Source organism: Solanum tuberosum, unplaced genomic scaffold, assembly GCF_000226075.1.
Source record: "Solanum tuberosum cultivar DM 1-3 516 R44 unplaced genomic scaffold, SolTub_3.0 scf00051, whole genome shotgun sequence".
Taxonomy (NCBI): Eukaryota; Viridiplantae; Streptophyta; class Magnoliopsida; order Solanales; family Solanaceae; genus Solanum; species Solanum tuberosum.
Window position 1 is genome coordinate 1,174,328 of NW_006238978.1, and position 18,364 is coordinate 1,192,691.

The 18,364-nt window shown below is 31.9% G+C and overlaps 4 protein-coding genes across 8 annotated transcripts in view; all 4 read right to left on the reverse strand.

Annotated features, from left to right (window-relative positions):
* Positions 1-2,092, reverse strand: part of LOC102601457 (tetratricopeptide repeat protein 5-like) — an 11,054-nt gene extending 8,962 nt beyond the window's left edge. For all 3 annotated transcript variants that reach the window (XM_015307296.1, XM_015307297.1, XM_015307295.1), the window contains exons 1-5: positions 1,874-2,092; positions 1,675-1,784; positions 1,458-1,568; positions 1,298-1,355; positions 804-893 (exon numbers count right to left, since the gene is read on the reverse strand). In XM_015307296.1, the coding sequence (XP_015162782.1) occupies positions 804-893; positions 1,298-1,355; positions 1,458-1,568; positions 1,675-1,784; positions 1,874-2,051 (547 nt within the window). In that variant the 5' untranslated portion in view covers positions 2,052-2,092. The remainder of the gene's footprint in view (positions 1-803; positions 894-1,297; positions 1,356-1,457; positions 1,569-1,674; positions 1,785-1,873) is intronic.
* A 1,194-nt stretch (positions 2,093-3,286) lies between these two features.
* LOC107060007 (uncharacterized) lies at positions 3,287-3,847 on the reverse strand. Its single transcript, XM_015307234.1, has one exon. The coding sequence runs from the start codon at positions 3,845-3,847 to the stop codon at positions 3,287-3,289; it is 561 nt and encodes a 186-aa protein (XP_015162720.1).
* A 5,363-nt stretch (positions 3,848-9,210) lies between these two features.
* On the reverse strand, positions 9,211-9,441 carry LOC102584906 (glycine-rich RNA-binding protein 8-like). Its single transcript, XM_006344260.1, has one exon. The coding sequence runs from the start codon at positions 9,439-9,441 to the stop codon at positions 9,211-9,213; it is 231 nt and encodes a 76-aa protein (XP_006344322.1).
* A 3,026-nt stretch (positions 9,442-12,467) lies between these two features.
* On the reverse strand, positions 12,468-17,456 carry LOC102601791 (repressor of RNA polymerase III transcription MAF1 homolog). 3 transcript variants are annotated; one of them, XM_006344147.2, is made up of 11 exons: positions 17,286-17,456; positions 16,121-16,200; positions 15,961-16,031; positions 15,826-15,875; positions 14,888-14,961; positions 14,731-14,793; positions 14,284-14,371; positions 13,737-13,799; positions 13,577-13,656; positions 12,900-12,971; positions 12,468-12,807 (listed from the first exon to the last, which is right to left on the reverse strand). In XM_006344147.2, exons 2-11 carry the CDS (start codon positions 16,150-16,152, stop codon positions 12,726-12,728), a joined length of 675 nt encoding a protein of 224 aa, XP_006344209.1. In that variant the 5' UTR covers positions 16,153-16,200; positions 17,286-17,456; the 3' UTR covers positions 12,468-12,725. The 3 variants fall into 3 exon arrangements, with proteins under 3 accessions (XP_006344209.1, XP_015162784.1, XP_006344210.1); XM_015307298.1 differs by having other exon boundaries at positions 16,121-16,203; XM_006344148.2 differs by lacking the exon at positions 17,286-17,456 and adding an exon at positions 17,163-17,216.
* Between the last annotated feature and the right edge of the window lie 908 nt (positions 17,457-18,364).

The following is an 18,364-nucleotide window of genomic DNA, read 5'->3' on the forward strand; positions in this document are numbered from 1 at the left end:
GGGAGTGGCCTCTGTGGTGGACAAGTTGAGGGAAGCGAGACTGAGATGGTTTGGACATGTGAAGAGACGGAGCGCAGACGCCCCAGTGAGGAGGTGCGAGGTAATGGTGGTAGAGGGTACGCGGAGGGGTAGAGGTAGGCCCAAGAAGTATTGGGAGGAGGTGATTAGACAAGACTTGGATATGCTTCACTTTACCGAGGACATGACTCTAGATAGGAAGGAGTGGAGGTCTCGTATTAAGGTTGTAGGTTAGTAGGGCTAGCGTGTTGTCTTCCCTTGCAAGGGTATGGGTTGTTAGCATTTGGAGTAGACCTAGCCTTATGCTGTTTACTGCGTTTCACGCATCGCATTACTTTCTTGTTGTTACTGTCTCATTTGTTGATTATACGCTATCGTTTGTATTGGCTGTTATGTTTTATTTATATCTCTCCTGTCACTTAGATTTGTTGTTCTTGAGCTGAGGGTCTCCCGGAAACAGCCTCTCTACCTCCACGAGGTAGTGGCAAGGTCTGCGTACAATTTACCCTCCCCAGACCCCACCTAGTGGGATCTCACTGGGCATGTTGTTGTTGTTGTTGTTGCCATGCCTTAATCATTGAGTGTGTATAGAAACTACATTTTACTTCTAAGCTATAACATGTTTTAGAGCAAGGCAAACATGGACTTAATATCATTGACAAGCACTAGGTCAAAGGTGAATAAAGAAGTAGATAGTGGTTGAACAAAGAATGGTCGTAACAACATATCTAAGGGATGTAGAGCTCAGAATTAAGGAAGTGTCTCCTTTAAACTAGATTCCTTACACCAAGAATATCCATCCTTGACATCCAAAGTGATTGCTTCCCTGGCATGTTTGATGCTTTCATCAACAATTTCTTCTGGATTTTCAGCATCTGCAAAGTAAATATAGATGAACAAAGTATGATCAGCCTTCTTAGGAAAAGAAATGCCAGCGAAGATGTTAACTTTTCACCATAAGCAAAAATACAGACAAGAAAGCTTAAATATACAGTCTTTACTTTAGCTATATACATATATACCTTATCAAAAGAAAAGGTCTATTATATATGTACTTATACATAATAAATCATTCAGTTTGAAGTTCTATATGGTTGTACCCAACTTCATTAGGTTTGGTCACTCGGTAAAAGAAAGCCTTCATATGGTCACATTTCCTCCTATTCACTATTCAGTACTAGTATACATATATACCTTATCAAAAGAAAAGGTCTATTATATATGTACTTATGATGCTCGTTAAGGAACAAAAAAACTCATAGCATAAAGCAATATTCACCATGAGACAGTTTCCTTTCAAGCATTGATAGTTGACATAGAATCTTCTTATTTGGACCCTGAAAACATCAACAAATGGAAACATTATATGTGTAGACCTTTTATATAATAGTTCACTATTAAAATCTTATAGTAACAAATGTAGCAGCAGCATAAACCACCTTGCCAAGAGCAAACGTAAAGCAGTTTTTAGCTGCATTTAAATCTCCTTTCTTCCAAATGCAATTACCCAGACACAGCCAAGCATCCACAAGAGATGGATTCAACTTAACCTAAAACGAACAAATCGACAAACACTTCAAATAACAATGCTACTAACTAAATAACAAAGCATATTTAGGACATCAAATTAGTTTTCTGTATTTATCTTTCACTCACAGCTTTAGACAGATGATCCTCAGCTTCCTTCTTATATACAGGAACTGCATCCAGTATTTTCCCTCTTAGATACTCATAGGTTGCACGTTGAAGTGGCAATTTCCTCTTTTCTGCAGAAATTTATCACAAACACAATCCGAACTCAACGCAATTCCTACTACTTCAGCAGAAGTTAGCTTGAATAATACAGAGAATTTACCTATAGGAATTTTATCGAGGATTTGAAGAGCTAGATCAGATTGGCTTTGCAATTTGGAGTCTCTCTCCTCCGAAGTTAAGCGGAAACAGTTGTCGCGAAAGTTATAAAGGTCATCGGCGGCTGCAGTTGCCAGTGCAAACAAGTCCTCTCCGGCGATTTCTCCGGTTGGAATGCTCATCTCCGGAGATTCTGCTCGAGGTTAACGAAGGAAGTCTGTAATACAAAATTACAAAATGAATTTATTTAACTCATATTTATATATATAGTTTTATCCTTAATTACCAAATTAGACTTATAATGCTAATAAATAATTTTTGTAAATCATCTTAATCTATAAATTAAAACAATACTCCCATCCATGATGATATAATACTAGTTAAAATAAATAATAAAGCAAGAAATTACTAATTTTAGAAAATTATAGTGGCATTTTCCAAATAATTTTTTATCAAATTTTAGGATATCATCCTTATTTAATATGATGAACCATGGTATAATATAATCTATATTGAAATAATTTTAGAGAATTAATGTTGACGGGAAAATCCGTTTTTAACTTTAATTTAGGGGATCAGGAGTCTACTTTCACTTGTTGAATTAAGTTTTCAGTCTCAAGAATTAATTAGCATTAGATAATAATGATTTTTTGATCGAAGTTTCCTTTCCTCCTTCCCGAAAGCACCAGCATGATTTTGTTCTAAAAATAATGTAAAATTAACAAATCTTATAAATCAATCATTATTACTAAAGATCGAACCATAGCTCATCATCAGAAATATTCAGTTAATATGTTGTGGTTTTCAAAGGCATAAGTCATAGTTGCACGGTGTGTTGATCACGATTTCTCATGATTCGAGAGGAGACTACTTTCACAATTTAATATTTGTCTGAGAAGTTGCACTCCCGACAGTAATTGGATTTGTTGTATTTGTGTTCACTTTTCCTTTCTTGAATTTTCTGATTGCAGTATCATGGAAGAAGAGGTTATGAATCTTATAATCTCAATAGTTCAGTTAATCGAATCTCGACTTGATCAGGGCCAAAAAAACACTGGACAAAACAGAATTGTAGAAGTGCAATAAACCATAAGCTTATAAGTCATTACATTCCAACTTTCTTGTTTAAAAGGTATCAAAACAAAAAGGAAACTAGGAAATAAAGATAAATTAACAAGTAGTTACTACGAGTAACACAACAAAAAAAATAGTTACTCAGCAAATACTAAAAAATCAAAACTAAACAGAAAAAGGAGTGTTGAAAATCCATATAGGTGGACTAAATCTGTGATATAATTCACCAGTATAGTGAGGCTCAATTGTATCGTCAAGCAAGTTATATATGCCCATGTCCTTGCCACCTCCTTTTTCACTGAAATGGTCCGCGGTAGAACAATCATCAGTAAAATATATATGATTAGCCTTGCGTACTATTCAACGGCCAAAGACGCACTAAACCCAAAAAGAGTGATATGTTCTCCAAATCATCAACAACCTCCTCATCATTCTCGTTATCAACATCAACTTTGCTAACAACAAATTTGTGAACACCATATGTCTTAGTTTCAGGATGGTTACAAATTCCATCTTGAGTGATTACAAATAGTTCACCTCGAGAATGCACAATGTAGAGTTGCATTCCACTGATAAACTCAGAAGGCACTCCTTTAACTATCCTTCCAATAGTTGGTTCTAATCCTCCTCTAAAATCCAAAATTACAACGTTTCCTCGAACATCAACACCATAAAACTGTCCATTATCCCAAATAACATCAGCATAAGCAGTTTTGCGCGTTTCAACTGTGATAAAGGTGTCTTTTCCAGGTTTCCAATAAGCTAATGAACGAGCAACTTCTTGATTAATCATCAAAATATAATCGTTGGTTGTATGAGGATCCGAAGAAAGCAGTGCTTTTTGAACGTAATACTCACAGTAACCGAGTTCATTATCACAATCGAAACCTTTCAATGTGTTCATGTGAGGTAATTCTATAAGGTAATTCTACACAACTTTACTCCTTAAAGTTAAAACAATACTTTAAAATAATTATCTAATAAAGCTATAATATTATTTTAGTAGTAAATTTACATGGTTATACACATTCCTCTATTTCAGGCATAATTAAAAATTATATCCGACTAATTTTTTCCTCTCTCACCTTTACTATCTTATTTCTCTCCCACCGTCATGACTCTATCAATTTAACACAATTTACTTTTAGTTTCTCCAAGTTCAAATGAGAGGTTTCCTCAAATTTGCGCTTTTATGATTATCCTTATCAAATAAGGATTTTAATTAACGATAAATGTATTTATATATTTCTTCTTCCAATAGCAATATTGTTGTTGAAGGGAAGTCGTTCAAACATAAAATATCAAAGAAATATGTAATTCTTTAACGTATTCATTATATTATGATACATTGTATATCTGAAAGATATCATGAATCATGTATAGAAACAGGCCGGCTCTATGTTGTGGGAAATAAGACTTTTGCCTTAATTAGGCCCCAAATTTCGGTGGCCCCAAATTTTTATCAAGAATAAATTATGTGTTAAAATTTCTATAGAAAAAATTGATTATTTATGACAAAAAGTATATTTTTTTTAAATATATTATTTTACCCACTTTAACATCTTTTGTAATTTGTTAAAAATAAGAATTAATAGTGAAAAATGTTGAACAAAGTGAATTACAATTTTTTTTTATTTCTTTTTAAATTTTAGTTTCAAGCATTACTACAAGCATATTAAAATGGGGTTTACAAAGTCATCAACTTCTTGCATCAAATTCTATGGTTCTAACTCTTATCTTTATTTAATATTTGTCAACTTATTACTTATATAATTATGTTAACAATTCATACAATAATTGCCTCACTGAAAGGATGTTTTCCAATGTTGAGTTGATAAAATCTTACCTAAAATTAATAACCGAAAAAACAATATTAAAATACTAATAATTTCATCTAAATAGTGTAAGAATTTATTTTTTTGAATAAATACGTATATGGTGCTTATATTTTAGGCCCCAAATTGAAATTTCACTTTATGCCCCAATCACGTTGAGCCGCCCTCGTATAGAAATTTTAGAAGTTGCCAAGCTAATTTTAGGATAATTAGGAAAAGGAAGGAAAGTCGAAGTAACAAAAGATTTGTTTAAATCCCAAAACAAAAAGGAAATCTTTTTTTTTTTTTGTAGTAAACCTAAGTAACGTTGTCCAAAAGAAATACGTAAACCTCAGAAACACCAAATTTGGATTGAATTTATGTTCCTCAAGGCTTATAAAAGGGAGGCAATTTAGATAGGTTTGTTGTATTCTATCAATCGCAATTCTATCAATCGCACTCACAATCTTAGAATTCTGAATTCATAAAGTTTAAATCGTTACGTAAAGATGGTTATTGCATGTCCAGTCCCATTGTTGATGCTGGCTGAGAAACCAGGAAAGGAAGAATCACGTGAGTTTTTCGACTTAATAAAGGGTGTTACCTACACTATGAATTTTCCAGAGTTAGTCGGAAAACGTTGTTTGGGTGTAGGAATTCCAGGATGGATTTTCACAGCTGATCTCAAAGGGAATATGAATTTGTTCCACCTCAATTCTCGTTGTCTAATAGAATTGCCCCACATGAATACCCTGGAGAATTTCGACTTAGATTATCATTTAGAATTCGAGTATTATGTTGAAAAAGCACTACTTTCTTCCGATCCTCATACAAATGATGATTATATTTTGATGATTAATCAAGGAGTTCCTCGTTCATTACGGGGTTCATCACAGTGACACATGAAGGGGCTTATTCTGATGTAACGTATCATGATGAACAGTTTTATGGAGTTGATTTTCAAGGAAACGTTGTGATTTTTGACTTTAGAGGAAGAGGATTAGAACGACCCATTAAAAGGATTGTTGAAGGAGTGCCTTCTGAGTTTATCTATGGAATGCAACTTTACATTGTGCACTCTTTAGGTGAACTATTTGTCATCACTCGAAATGGAGTTGAAAAACATCCTGAAACAAATTTATATGGCGTTGAAGAATTCATCGTTTCCAGGGTTGATGTGGATAAAGAGAGTTATGAAGAGGTTGATGATTTGGGAAACAGAGCAATCTTTCTCGGGTTTAGTGCCTCTACTGCCGTTGTTGAACAGTATGGATGCAAGGCCAATCATATATATTTTACTGATGATTGTTCTACGGCATACTATTTAAGTGAAAAAGGAGGCGGCAAGGCATGGGCATATATAACTTGCTTGACGATACAATTGAGCCTCACTATACTGGTAAATCATATCATAGATTCAGTCCACCTATATGGATCTTCAACACTCCTTTCTCTGTTTAGTTTTGATTTTAGGAGTTTAAACAATAAATTTTCTTTTGGTATTAGCTAATTTTACTTATTTCTCTTTCATTCCTAGTCTAAAAGAATCAAATTTTTTTTCATAATATGAAAGAATCTGTATACAAAAGTATATATGTGTCATAACTATCTTTTTGTTCAAAATTCTATAGTTGTGGTCCTAATATACATTTTCCTTCTTTACACAGGACTAGAAAACAAATAGTAACAGAGTAAGAAAATCCCATTTAATGTGAGCATAACGAGCTAAAGAAACTCGATAAGCATCATTCAGTATCGTATGAAACTAGCACTTTCATCCAAACACGTAACTATTTTTCCGGATTATGAATGCAGGGTATGGTGGGATAAAATGTCATGGTGTGTAAAGCATAAAGGTGCAGTTTTTACATCTGCATTTATAGTCACTTTATTCAATGTATTTGACATGGTTTGAATTAGTAAAGAATTTAAGAAAGAACTTACAGCTCTTGAAATTTGTTATCTAAAGTGGAGCTGGGATTTAAAGCTTACAAGTTCAAAAATTTTAGTCCTCTCAATTCTCAAAGTTCTAAACTGATATACATATCAAATGGATTTCTTAAGAAAAGATACATAAGTTTGAACCAAAACTATTAGGTTCTACTGAACTCACTTCCTATAGTACTACTCTAGTTTCCCGCCCCTGAATACGTCATAGAATTTGTGTGATGATCAAATTTTTGAAACTAATGGCGTTAAATATACAATAATATTCATAAGGTTATAAAAGTTTCGCATTAAGGATAAAATGCGAAGTACAAAGTTAACTATTTCTATAAATTTAGAAGTGTTTCATCCTTTGGGAACAAAAGTAAAAGAAAAATGTGTTAAACAGAGGAAAAAAATTGTTTGACTGGTACTAAATTTTTTTTTTTTTGTTTTAACAGCTTATTGGGATCCATTTTGGTTATAATTGGCATGTATATTCTTTTATGGGTAAAAGCAAAGAAGCAGAAATTCACAAAATCCTCCAGCAACAAAGAAGAATGGACAAATTGTTCTATCAATTAATTACGTCCTCCTCATATTTAAGGGCACATATATAAAATTTCTATATGAATCATTAACCAGAGATCTTGAATTCGAGTCATGAGTAGGTAGGTGGTGTGCATAATGCACTTCATTTCCGATGTGAAATCATAAATAATGTCGATCAAGCTCTAATAGAATACCGAATACCTAGTGAGAAAAGGGAGAGTTCTTCTATGTACTACTGACAATCTTTTAACCATATGATCATAACTTGTTGCAATATACATCATAAATTCACAAGAGGTCTATAAATTGTGATCATATAAAAGCAATGAGATACTCATACAAAAAAAATCATAAAGTTTTGAAGCACAATTGTAATATGATGATGATCAATTTTTGTTCAATTGTTACCATTCTTCTCGTAAGCTTTATATTTACTCTTTAAAAGTTAAAATCATACTTTAAAATAATTACTTAACAAAATTATAATATTATTTAATAGTAAATTTACATAGTACTAAAAAAATTATAGCTATTTTATAAATGTGTTGTATTGAAATAGTGATGTGATCAGAAAAATGAAGGAAAATGGATTGAATTTCTAAGCGCAGACTTCTAAAAAAGAGATGCACACGATAGAAGTTCTATAAGCTTTGGAAAACAAAATACACATGATATCTTAGACTATCACCACACCCAAAGGAAAGACTACCACAAAAAAACTTTATAAGATATACATCACAAAATAAGCCAAGGGGCAAAACTAGCATTCAAGATAGAAGTTCAGCCAAATTCACTATTAGTTCATCCAAATGATGTATTTGTCTTTAAAAGTTATTTAATATTTATAAATTATTAATTTAGAACATACTCCCTCCGTTTCATTTTATGTGAGGTAGTTTGACTCGGCACGAAATTTAAGAAAGAAAGGAAGACTTTTAAAATTTGTGGTCCAAAATGAATTATGTAAATCATTTCATTAAGAGTAAAATAGACATTTTATAGTTAAATTGTTACTTAATATAGAAATGTGTCATTCTTTTTGAGACCGACTAAAAAGAAAAGTAAGTCACATAAATTGGGATAGAGGGAGTAATAATTTAAAAAATAAAAATATTATATTTATAAATTTCAAATTGTGACTTCACCTCTAATTTACACAATACACATGCTTTGGACACAATGATAGATAATCAAAAAGGACAATTGGAAATATGAGAATATGAACAACTCGAGCTAAAACGAATTATAATGAACAAGAAAGAACCATAACACATAGGAGTTATACATATGTTAATACTCAATTACTATGCATATACGCTTTGTAGAGCTTTCTAATAAAGTTACCAAACCACAAATGTCACGCAAAAGTTATCAAACCAACATAAGAATAAAACTTGTAAAAATAAACACTAATAAATAAATTTAAAAGAAAATTAATTTTAAACCATAATCATTTTCCCTTTTTATGCAGAGTGGAGACCGAAGAAGTAACACTGGAATTAATTTGCACCTTATAAAACTTTGGTAATAGTTACTAATGTAAATTTAAAAAATTGAATTAATGTAATGAATTTTATTAGAATATTTTTTTAAAAAAAAATGAAGAATCACCCACACTAGTAATTTATAGGAGACAAAAATTACTCCAATAACATATCTAATATAGTTCCACAAAGTGTGATATGAAAAAATTCAATCATTTACTTCCTATGTTGTTTTAGATGGCTCTTCGACTTAAAAGAATAACAATCCAAGGAAAAAACAGAAATACAAGAAAACTTATAACAACAAAAAACCATGCATCCACATATATTACTTCATTACTTTGCATATAAACTTTGTAGAACTATTTTACATGCTGCAAAATATTCCATAATTCTTACCAAAACATCATAATAAAACCCAAAAAAAAAACATGGAAATTAAACACACACTAATAGGCATATTTATTTATTTTATTTAAAATAAAGCATGATCATTTCCCCTTTTCTCCAGAGTGGAGACCAGAGAAGTAACCCTGTGGGTTACTCTCAAAGCCTCCCCTTGAAATGTACGCGCCGCCGCCACCTGGCGCCTTCATTGACCCTCCGCCGCCACCACTACCACTCCCCTTGGCAGAACCGCCGCCACCACCGCCACTTTTAGCACCACCACATCCACCGCCGCCTCCCTTACCACCACCACCGCCGCCTTTGCCACCTGGCATTTTATATTGTCGTATAATAGTTGATATATATCACTCTCGAACAAATTATAATAATCTCTTTATCGACGCTCTCCCTTATATAGAGAGAGTTATTCACCTTGTTTTTCTAGATAAGGTCTAATTTAATTATACATATTATTCTTTTCATCTCAATTTATGTGGTACTCTTCAAATTTCGAGAGAAATTTATGAATATCATAACTTATACTCTCTTTGTTCACATTTACATGACGTATCGTTTACGATCAAGACTCCAGAGTCCTTTGACGTAGCTAAATTGAATTAGATATATTCAACATTTTAAATTTTAAATATTGATATTCGAAACTATTTGAAAATATAATAAATTGCAATTAGTTTATATTAATATGATAATAAAATACATCTTAAAATATTGACAAAATCGATCTTATAGTTTGACTCTCAAAAAATAAAATATGACAAACAAAAGTGTTACTCTATAGTAGTATTTTTTATATAATTTTTAAGTGTGTAAATTCCATTTCAATTTTTGTTTAATAATTTAATAAATTTAACTCTCGAAATTTAAATAATATCACATAAACTGAGTCAAATTCATGCTTATCAGAATTTCTTGAGAAACCAAAAGGTGACACTCTTTTTTGCATGCATGCATGCTTATCAAAATTCCTCGAAAACCAAACGTAATAACTCTCATTTTTTCATGCATATAAGCCAACGCTTTGGTTTCCAATGCAAACTTTGCTTTCACAATTAATTTTAATTTATTGTAACTTCTTTGGTTTAGTTATTTAATTTGGATAAGAAATAATAGCATCTAATATTTCAAAATCAATTAGTAGTAGAATTTCACCTTATGTATAACTATACACTATTGTATATTAAAGTGTGTATAATTAATACTATGTATTTTTAAATATTAGCAATATAATATTTTAATGCATACATTAACATGATTAATTAAAAATCAAACTGTCCCTCAAGACCTTTTTTACATCTTTTCCACCATAATAGTGGGGTATCTTTGTAAATATTTTTTATATGTAATGCATGTTATTTTTAATGTATCAAACCAAACAATACAAAAAAAAAATTGTATAATTAATGCAAGCATAACTAATCCACTCTATTTAAAATATATTTACCAAACGACCCCTTAATAGTTAAAACGATCCAAACCAATGTTAACGGTTATGTTGCTGGGTCTTTACACTTCGTTTGGATAGTTGTTACGTATTGTTTCAAAATGTATCGCGTCGTGTTGTATTGTATTGGGGGTGCTTTAAATTGTTGTAACTTTCACATATAGCAAACATAAAAATCATGTTTGTATGTTATAACTATTGTTTGCATAATTGCGCTCCATAGCAAACATAAATATGTATATTTTGCTATACATATACAAAAGAAAGCAGTTGTATAATCTGTTTTGGTATACATATACAAAAGATCAATTGTATAATATGTGTTTATATAAAGCGAGAAAGAGAAAAAAATAAAAGAAAACTGGGCAGGGAAATATCGTATTTGTATAATCATAAGTGTATAGGACGAAAATATATGCATATGTATTTGTATATACAATTTTCTCTCGTTTTATACAAACACAAACGCAATGTATACATTTGTGTTTGTATAAAGTGAGAGAGGCGAGTGAGCGAGCGAGATCTGGGAGAGTGGCAAGCGAGATCTGGGAGAGGGGAGAGAGGGGAAACAAAAATATATGTATATATACAATTTTCTTTCGCTTTATACAAACACAAACGCATTTTATACAATTGCGTTTTTGTATAAATTGAGAGAGGTGAATGAGCGAGCGAGATTTGGGAGAGTGGCGAACAAGATCTGGGAGAGGGGAGAGAGGGGAACAAAAATATATGTATATATACAATTTTCTCTCGCTTTATACAAACACAAACGCATTTTATACATTTGCATTTGTATAAAAGCGAGAGAGGCGAGGGAGAGAACGAGAGTGGCGAGCAAAATTCACCAGGAGAGAGGCGAAATAGCAACAGTTTGCTATGGGGTACAATTAAATCAAACTATGATTATAGCATTTAATTTGAATTAATAGTTTGCTATTATATACAATTTTCCCTATATTGATCGTATTGAATGAGAAAGAGAGGTTTGGGCCGATTTGGTATTGTAAATTTGGGCCTAATTGGTCTCAAATTTTGGCTGAGAAGAGAGTTAAGCTTGAAGAAAAATTGGCTAGATTTGAATTTAACACTTGGCTAATAGATTGCAAATTTGGCCAGAAGAATTAAGAATTTATCCAAAAATTGAATTTAATTGACGAATTCGATTAAATATTAAATAAAATGAATTAATATTAACTAATTAGCTTCTCAATCTTAAAAAATAAAATAATTAACTTAATTTTAAGCTAATTAACTAAAAAAAATAATCATAGTTAAACTAAACTAATTAACAAAATATTTGATTAAAAATAAAAATCTTTTAAGACGATTTTCGAATATTTAGGTGGTAATTATATACATAATTATATAGGAATATATATATTATTTAAAAATTATAAAAATGAAATAATTATTTTAAAAGAACTTGAAAATATTTTAAATTTTTATAAAATTAATTATTTCAAATCATTTGAAATTGAAGAAACTCGATAATTAATCCATATTGTGGAGGGCTAAAATTGGTGTCAACTGGCATATGTTAGTATAAAGGTTTATATGCTCTAGTTGTTAGACGACAGAGGCACCAATGTCCCAAAAGTGTAACGGAGAATATCTGTATATCATTTACAATAGTTCGGGTATATTTGTCCTTTTCCCAATCAAAAATACCAAAACAATAAAGCATTAGATACATTCATATATCGTTAAAGTATTCAGAAAGGTGATTTAACTTGCATTCAAGAATACCAAAAATATAATTCGACAGTAACTTTTAGCCAGCAGAAGACAATGAATTATCAACGTTACTCATCCAAGACTAACCAAACACCCTTTTATTCACTTTCTTTTGTCCATAAAATTTCGGAATTCAACTTGACCAATGCAGGACACCAGAAATACACACAAAGAACTTAATAAGAGCAGGGCCAACAGTAATGCCAACCATAACTTGGAAAAATCTTCATGACAGAGCAGAAAATACATAACTGATCAAGAAGCAGCGCGAGAGTCGCTACCTCAACCTCTAAACGATACAAGGATGATGCTTATTTACGATATAGTTTCAGTACCTACTGTCAAATTGTACATCACTAATTCGATACAAGGTACAAGGATTTACGACACTAACAACGAGCTATGAACAAAATGTTGTATTCACATGTCCATGCCATCGAATATCTCTCCATCTTCATCAAAACTTGAGTCGTCTAATAGGTGTCCTTCACCAACCAAGTTACTGCAATAAACAACAGTTGGATCAGGCCTAAATATATGCTAGTTTAAAGTAGAATCTCACATCCTGGAACATTGGAAGAGTAGAGTAATCACCTCACACAGCTGAAGCGGAAACTCACGACACGTTTCAATCTTCTATTGTAGAAGAAAAAGTGGTAAGACCATCTGGAAAAGATGCAAAGACTTGTGTTAATGGACTACCACTCATAACAAGAAATTTGACCAGTAAATAAAATCCTGTCACTCTTTTAGTCAAAGTGTTTGGGCAATATTTTAATTTGAAAATGACCATGAACTACAGCTTTAATCAATCAAACGGGACAAAGAAAAATAGTTTATATAGGCAAAATGAGATGAAATTGCACAGCCAAATCATCGTATACAAGAAAAAGGAAAGAAACATATGACAAAGAGGAAAAATCAAAATTGGATGGGGAGGTACTAATTAATAAGTAAATTTTACTATAATTTACTTGCTCATCTGGATAACATCAATCAAATCCAAGAGAAAAAAAAAGCTTGATACTTTCTATCCATAATAATTGCATAATAATCTCTAGCCTATTAGTTTTAGGAGCCTAAAGCAAAGGGTTCAACTGCCTTGCCATTGACCTTGACCATGGTTTTTGGCTACTTCGTAAAATGTAGTCAGAGAGGACCTCAATGAGATGGTTTATATGAAAAGTTGAAGAATAGGAAGCTCATGCAAAAAGTTGACACAGTTAAAAAAAGAATTGAATAAAAAGGATATATTCATATAAAAGTCTTACATGGCTCCCTTCTCGAGAAACGGATCTGCATCTGCCTCCGGATTGTAAGTGTAGATTTCACATTCAGCAACTTTTACAACCTGCACTGCTAATAAGTTAAGCAACTTGACCATGTTTCCCTCTTTGTCCCCTCTTTATGTTGATAAAAAAAGTACCTCACCTCATCTAAAGCCTTGTACAAGGTTTCAAGCAGAGCACTGCCTTCATTTGCGTCAAGCCATTCCTGCAACCCAAATCATAGAATACCTAAACAAAAAGCTCGAAGTTCTCTCTTTGATAACTTAGCTAAGCCTTGAAACAAATATAACATTATGACATCTCCATTACAACATAAAATACACTCACTACCCTTTCCAAAGAAAACATGGAAAAGATAAAATAGTCTAATCATCTGACTGCTCCACATATGCTATTACAGAACACTAGAAAGAAATAGTCAAATAACGGTGTCTAATTCTTTTCAGAAAAAGCAATTAACCTGATTTTTTGGTCTATTAAAGGCATAGATCCTAAGCACAACCTTGTTTGATTAGTTACGTCTAGTTACATGCTAGTTAATCAAAACAACGTAATCAAGTAAAACCAAAGGTAGGAAGATGATTTCAATAGAAATGCCAACATGACAACCAAGGCAATTGCCAATATGTTCCCAACATATAATCTGTAACAAACACAGCTTAGTAGCTGAGGAATGGAAATATAATAACCTTTGAAGCCTCAAACATGTAGACGTCAAATATCTGCTTAAAACTGTCCCAGCTCTCTTCAGTGAAAAACTGGTGAGCATTCACTGCACTGTAAACCAGAAAGTTGGCAAGTCAAAGCAAAACAGGAATAAATTGCATATACACGCATAACCAGAAGATTGACGACAGACAAGACAACTTGAGTATTGTATTGGGAAATGGAGAGACTTGAACTCTCAGCTCCTTCAAGAGCAACAGTGATCTAAACTGTCTGTCAATCCATCTGACAACACTCCCACAGCTGTAAGAGAAGGATTATAAAGCGGGATGCCACGTCGCCAAAGAAGCTGACAGTGGCATTACCCATAATCCACCCAATAAGCTTATACTACAAATACAACAGGATTGTTCTTTTTTGAGTAAATACAAATATAAAAACATTATTTTCACCATAAGTTGGAGACTTACCTGAAGTCATAATCCGGATACATGTGATAGAGAGAAAGGAGTAGATATATCAACGTTTTCCGGCTGGAATGAAAAATTAGAAAAAAAAAAATGCATTATGAACCAATACACACTCGTTTCAGACGTAAAACTCCAGCCATAGGTCTGGATTCACCACCTGGATCTACACATTAGGTATTCAACAGGTGAAGAAGAATCCGCATCTGAAGATTTTCCAAGATAATCAAAAATCTGCAACCAAAAGTTACTTTAAGATCTCCCATAAGAAGAAATTTTATTAGTTACTCGTACAACAAGAAGAAATTGAATTACTGTCATAAGCAACTTAAGTTACAAGAAAAAAATGAATTTCAGCAACACGAGGGAGGATGCAGTCTATAAATATACAATAATGAGCATAAAAAAGCTTCTCCAGGATTGAAAATAGTGAGATTTAATTTCTAGCTTCCTATTATTTCTACATATTGGGAGGAAGGTGTAAATTTATTTATCTTTCTGACTGAAAACGAGATGTAAGAATGGCAACATCATGATAAGCACAATATAATGTTTCATGTGTCAAAGCTCTTCCATTCTCTCAAGTCTAAAGTTGGATTGCTAATTACGCAGGACAGAAGGACTACTCCTAGATGGTTTCTTCCCATTTGATAAGCTTTATTGTGCAGAGTTACAATGTATGTATGCTTGTAAGAGTTAGCAGGTACCCATTGAAAAGTCAAGCAGCGTGCAAGCTAGTCTGGACGCAAGTGTTTTAAAAAAAAAAGCATTTCTAATCAAAATCATGCAAGAGACACATATGGACCTACATCCTCATGAGGGTGCATAATCCCCCTGCCCTCCCTGGGTGGGAGCTTGATAATAAAAGAGGCCTTTTGTTTTATACTTCAATACATGTGATTTCATTTATAGAAATTTTTTGATGATGTTAACACAAACTTGTAATTTTCATTCACCAATCAACCTTTCATGCAAAACGAGCTCCATATTGTTGAAAATAGTAGAGAAATGAAGTGTTGCACAATGATTGCCCTACCTACCCTCGGTAAAGAGTAAAAGACCACATGATAGATAATATATTTCATGAATTGAAGTTACCTCATTCTCCAAACTAAGCGATAGTTTCTTATCTGTTCCAGAGTGTTTACCTAACAAAGAACAAGCAAAAGTAAACATCATGAGATTTTCCAGATGCAGGGACATTGTCTACTTGGAATCATTAAAAACACTTACAAGAGTATGCTTCAAGACATCCTTTAATGGTTCGCTCTCCAAGATTCACATGACTCAGAAAATCATTTATCCTGTACATGCAAATAAAATAATTTATTGCAACCAAAACAACAAAAAATCTTCTGTACTTATTTGAATGTCATTATATGTCGAAGCTTACCGATCAAGAGGGGTATATTCCAGGTACTTCATAATTGATAACAATGCAGAAGTTTAGCCAAATTGATGATATTAGAGGTCCTACCAGAAAAAACAAAAGTTCAGGATCATAAATTACCATACACCCAACACCAATTAACAGTCGCAAGAAATCATATTCAAATCTTATACCATGTCCAAATAAGAACACATCAAACTCCAACAAGAAATAAACAGAACATAGCAAATTTACCACATTCATAGCAAATTAATAAAGTCTTTGTCAATAGGCATGATTCTTCCAATTTATAAATTTAGGACCATAGTACCTTACTATCTTTTTCTTTTGGGTGCACACCCAAAGTTGAAGGGAATAAATGTGCAATTCAAATGTAGCAACAGATATTAATACACATCCTAGAAAAGAAACTAAGCATGAGAAAACTTCAAAATTTCCATAAAACATTCAAACAGACAATGAGTTCCTCAACAACAAACCTAGTGTAATCCCACGAATGGGGAGCACAATGATCTCTTCAAATCTCCTCAATTGACCAACCAACAATTATGAACAACAATTACATATCAATTTAGCCTAAGGACCAACATGCCAGCATAATAAAAAACTTATATGTTGTTCTATATCTCAACAAATCTATGAATTTATGCTCATATTAAATTCACTCAGGAGTCAAACAAACTTCAATATTTCCATTTCTCATCACACAACATTAAAAATATCCTTCAGAAAAACTTCAAACAAACAATTATTAACCATAATTACATATCAATTTGGCCGAAGGACGAATATGCAAGCATAATAGGCTTATATACTGTTCTATATCTCAGCAAATCTATGAATTTGTGCTCACATTCAAAATTTCCTTAACACAAACACAATTCCCCCAAAATATAACATTCTAAACAAATGCAAACATTAAAAAACCAAAACCCACTACAAAAACCCATAGATCTACAAAGTTTGACTTACAAATAAGCAAAAAAAAACACAAATCTGAAAATTCAAACAGAACCTTAGTTCAAACACAACAAAAAAACCATACCCTTTTCAACAAACTGAAAAATAAGGTGAAATTGAGAGTTGAATTCAAAAAAGATACATACCCTTTTCAACAAAATGAGAAATAAATGTGAAATTGAGAGTTGAATTCAAAAAAGAAACATACCCTTTTCAACAAACTGAGAAATATAGGAGAATTTGAGAGCTGAAATCAAATGGGTTATTGAAAAAATTGCTTCTTTTTTCTGGGAATTTATTTATGAGGATGAAAATGAACTCTTTTATATTCGAATATTCGAACAAATTGTGCAAAATTTGAAAGTTTGGTGAAAATTTTCTTCAAAAAATAGGAGATTTTGATGAGACAATTTTGTAGGGTGTTGAGTTGGCACAATCTGATTGGATGACGTTTGATGATTTTGTCGTTTCTGTTATGGGTTGGTATTTCAATCCTGTGGATCACTACAGAGGTTCAACCTTATCCATTAGATCACTTCACAAAAGTTTATTTTTTAAAATTTTTTTTATTGAGATACCATTTTATAACTTTGATATACGTGTCAAAATGGTCAATATGTACATTATTTCATTAATATTTATTTTAAAATAACGTTATTCATGAAGTAATGTTAATATAAATTAATGTAAGTATTAATGACTGTTTTTGCCGTTCAAACCTGTAACTTATAAGTCTTAGTCACATGAAATCTATATATATATAATATAAAGGAGAAACATAAATAAAGTGATGTGACATCTCTTTATGACCTTCATTTGTATTTGTTTTTTTTCTCCTTTTTTTAATTTAAATTAAGTATTATATTATAAAATCAAATTACTTAATTTATTACAAGTAAATATTTTGTTAATGGAGTAACATTTATAACAAAGACTCTTCACATTCTTTTTTTTCTTTGTTAGCCTCACTTCTAATCATAAAATGATAATATTTTTTTATATTTTAAGTGTTTTAATTTTCTCTTTATTATTTAATTATTTACAAGGAGTAATTACCCATGACCTACACCTCTTTAATTTGTATTTTTAATAATATTCAAGACTCTCATAATTTTCATGTCCATAACCTCCAAAAATTAATTTGTAAGTTTATGATGTCTTATGGTATTCCTATATTTTGCCTATATAAATTCATATTTAGTTTCATGGAGATTCACATTCAAGATTATCCTTTTCCTTCTTCATCATATTGGTTTGTGAATTAGCTAACATGTAACAAAAAAGAAG